The 3,052-nt window shown below is 53.8% G+C and overlaps 1 protein-coding gene across 1 annotated transcript in view; it reads right to left on the bottom strand.

The window, feature by feature from the left end:
- The window catches only part of GPR56 (G protein-coupled receptor 56), a 6,364-nt gene continuing 3,312 nt past the window's right edge, over window positions 1-3,052 (bottom strand). The window contains exons 8-13 of the mRNA XM_009070697.1: window positions 2,959-3,046; window positions 2,763-2,878; window positions 1,455-1,729; window positions 776-887; window positions 276-544; window positions 1-122 (exon numbers count right to left, since the gene is read on the bottom strand). Of these exons, the coding sequence (XP_009068945.1) occupies window positions 1-122; window positions 276-544; window positions 776-887; window positions 1,455-1,729; window positions 2,763-2,878; window positions 2,959-3,046 (982 nt within the window). The remainder of the gene's footprint in view (window positions 123-275; window positions 545-775; window positions 888-1,454; window positions 1,730-2,762; window positions 2,879-2,958; window positions 3,047-3,052) is intronic.

The following is a 3,052-nucleotide window of genomic DNA, read 5'->3' as shown; positions in this document are numbered from 1 at the left end:
TCAGCCGACCTGGCCCTGGCTGCTGTTGGGCTGCAGCTTGACACTGTCGGAGCTGCTCTGTGAGTCAGGGGACTTTCTTGCCTGCAGCACCATGGTCCAGTACCAGAGGAAGATGAGAAAACCTGGGAGAGGGAAGAGGAAGGGTAGATGAATGACCTTGAGAGACCAACAGTAGCTGACACCAGGCCTGCCAGGGCTCCTCTCGCACCCCATCACCACCAACACCCCATGAAAGGCTCAATGCCCTTCAGAGGAGCCCAGTGTCCCAGGCTCACCTTGGAGGGAGTTGATGATGGTGAAGATGTAGAGGGATACGAGGCAGAAGACACCAGAGGTGAAGGAGAAGAAGATCAGTGCCCATGGCATGCCTAGCAGGATGCTCAGCCCAAAGAGGGCCAGGACATGCTTGAGCTTGTGGCCTTTCTTGTTCTGCCGGAGGATCTCCCGGACCATGGCCCCCAGCATGACTGAGTTAAAGAGGAACACCAGGCTGAAGAAACCCAAGTTCACGATATTATGGATCAGGGCGCTTGTGATCCAGCATCTGGAGGGAGTAGAAAGGACAGAAAATTACATTGTGTCATCCCATGGGGACATGATTTGAGAGGGGCTGGGGGGAGCACAAAGGTGTGGTGCCAGCCCAGCACCCAGGGAGTGGAGATCCCCCACCACTCCCTGGCACAAAGCCCCAGAAAAGCCACAGGACATGGTGAAGGTTTACCCAATTGACTTTATCTATGACCAGAGAACAGGCAACTCACTCCCCACGACTTACATGGTTGCGTTGGTGTATTTGCCATCAATGGATTCATAGACGGGAATGGAGAAGGGGCCATAGTTCGTCCAGCTAGCCAGGAAGATCAGTGTCACGCAGAAGAAGGGGAATCCTGGGTGGCAAGAGCAGAGTGAAATGGCTGCCCTAGTCGCTGGTCCTCAGACCTTCTGGAAGGACTTGTTGCCCCTTTCTCCCCATGGAGAGTACAAACCAACATCCTCCCTCCAAAGGGGAAACCAAGGATGGAGCACACAGCAAGGACACCTGGTGTAAGCTCTGGCCTGGGAGTGAGCTGTGGTGTGCAGCCAGAGGTCTCCCAGGTAGGTGGAACTTTAGGCCACAGAAGATCATGAGCTCTTCCTACCACAGCCACCTGCCCAAAGCACAACATCTCTGTGGGCTGTCCTGGATGTTTCTTTCAGAAAGAGTGGATCCCATGACTATTTAAAGACTCCAAGCAGTGGCTCTCACGTTTCCCTTGCTGGGTAACCCACCCTTGCTCTAGCACCACCTTCTGCTCTCAGCCATTGCGTGTCCTGCACCAAGTCTCTCAGCAGACATTTGCCCCCCCACACCTATGTCTCCATCCCCATCCAGGCCCCATACACAGGGGGAAATACCTACCCGGGTTCCCCTCCACCCTGTGCCCTTGGGACATCTCTGCCTTCCCCATGCTCACCCCAGCCCACCAGGCAGAGCTTGAGGAGGAAGTGGTCGTGGTAGGCGTTGAAGACTTCGATCACAAGCCGGTAGAGGTTGTAGCCCTCAATGCCCATCCAGGTGAGGCAGCTCAGAAGAGAGAAATGCAGAAACAGTCCCCCAGCTCTGCAGACTGCCTCGCTGCCACTGGAAGCCAAGTGCTCAGAGATGAGGAAGGTGAAGTCCAGGAGGAAGATGGCACTCAGCAGGTTCATGTGGATGTGCATGCTTGTGATCTGGTCTCGCTGTTTGCTTCTGGAGAAACAGAGGGAGCAGACCTCACCACCATGCCTGGCCAGCACCCTTGGTGCCCCACAACACCCCACAGCTCTGCATGGGGCAACTCACTCCAGCAGAAGAGCAAGGAGACTCTCTGGTGGTGCCAGAGGCTGAGAGTTCAACCTCAAGGGTGGGACCACACATCCCATGTGCAAATCTGGGCCCCTGCAGCTGAGTCTGTGTGGAAGAGACTCAGAGGGCTGGAGCACCTCTCCTATGGATACAGGCTGAGAGAGTTGGGGTTGTTCAGCCTGGAGAAGAGAAGGCTCTAAGGAGAGCTTAGAACCCCTTCTAGTACCTAAAGGGGCTCCAAGAGAGCTGGAGAGGGACTTTGGACAAGGGCCAAAAGTGACAGAACAAGAGGGAATGGCTTCATACTGACAGAGGGCAAATTTAGATTAGATATTGGGAAGAAATTCTTCCCTGTGAGAGTGGTGAGGCACTGGCACAGGCTGCCCAGAGAAGCTGCAGCTGCCCCATCCATGAAAGTATTCGAGGCCAGGTTGGATGAGGCTCTGAGCAACCTGGTTTAGTGGAAGGTGTCTCAGCCCATGGCAGGGGGGGTTGGAACTAGATGGCCTCTTCCAATCCAAACCATGCTATGATTCTATGATTTCAGGCCTAGGCCAAGGGGGAGGAGGGAGTGACATCATCTGAGCTCCAAATCATCCACATAGAATTAGTGGCATGACTCAGGAAAAGCCACTCATTCTCCACCAGGCCCTTGGAAAGATCTTTACAAGTTTGTGCATGCCAGATCCATAACAACAATCAAGATGATTTTGCTAAAATCACTTAAAAGAGCCGGTGTTTCCAAGCATCCTGCAGGAGACCTGAACAAGGGGGTGGTTTCTGGAGAGGAGAACTCTGCTTTCTTCAAGTGTGGCTCCTTCATCATGCTTCTAGAGAGGCCACCAACTGCACTTGGACAGCTTGTGCCCACCCAGGTGTAGTGCAAGGCACAGGACACAGACAGGGAGCATGGGGTAACCAGTCAGTTAGACTGTACCTGAAGTAGAGGAAGAAGATGGTGGAAATGGATGCCAAAGCTGAGATCAGGCAGCCAATGTAGCTTATGAGACTCAGGTAATTCCTGTGTACATAGGAGATCTCTGGGGACGATATCTGAGGAGGAGGAACAAGAGATGGTGAGTAAGAACAGCCGGTGGGAATGATGTAGATTGCTGCAGGAAGGTGCTACCCACCATCAGCACGGCAAAGTAGGTGAGGTGGTTGCACCTGCACTCGGTCTGGCTGCTCCCTGTCACTGTTGTACAACCATAGCTGTCCCAGCTCCCA

The sequence above is a fragment of the Acanthisitta chloris genome, unplaced genomic scaffold (assembly GCF_000695815.1).
Source record: "Acanthisitta chloris isolate BGI_N310 unplaced genomic scaffold, ASM69581v1 scaffold32242, whole genome shotgun sequence".
In the NCBI taxonomy this organism is placed as follows: domain Eukaryota; kingdom Metazoa; phylum Chordata; class Aves; order Passeriformes; family Acanthisittidae; genus Acanthisitta; species Acanthisitta chloris.
The sequence above is the reverse complement of the archived record's forward strand: the minus strand, read 5'-3'. Positions and strand labels throughout refer to the sequence as shown.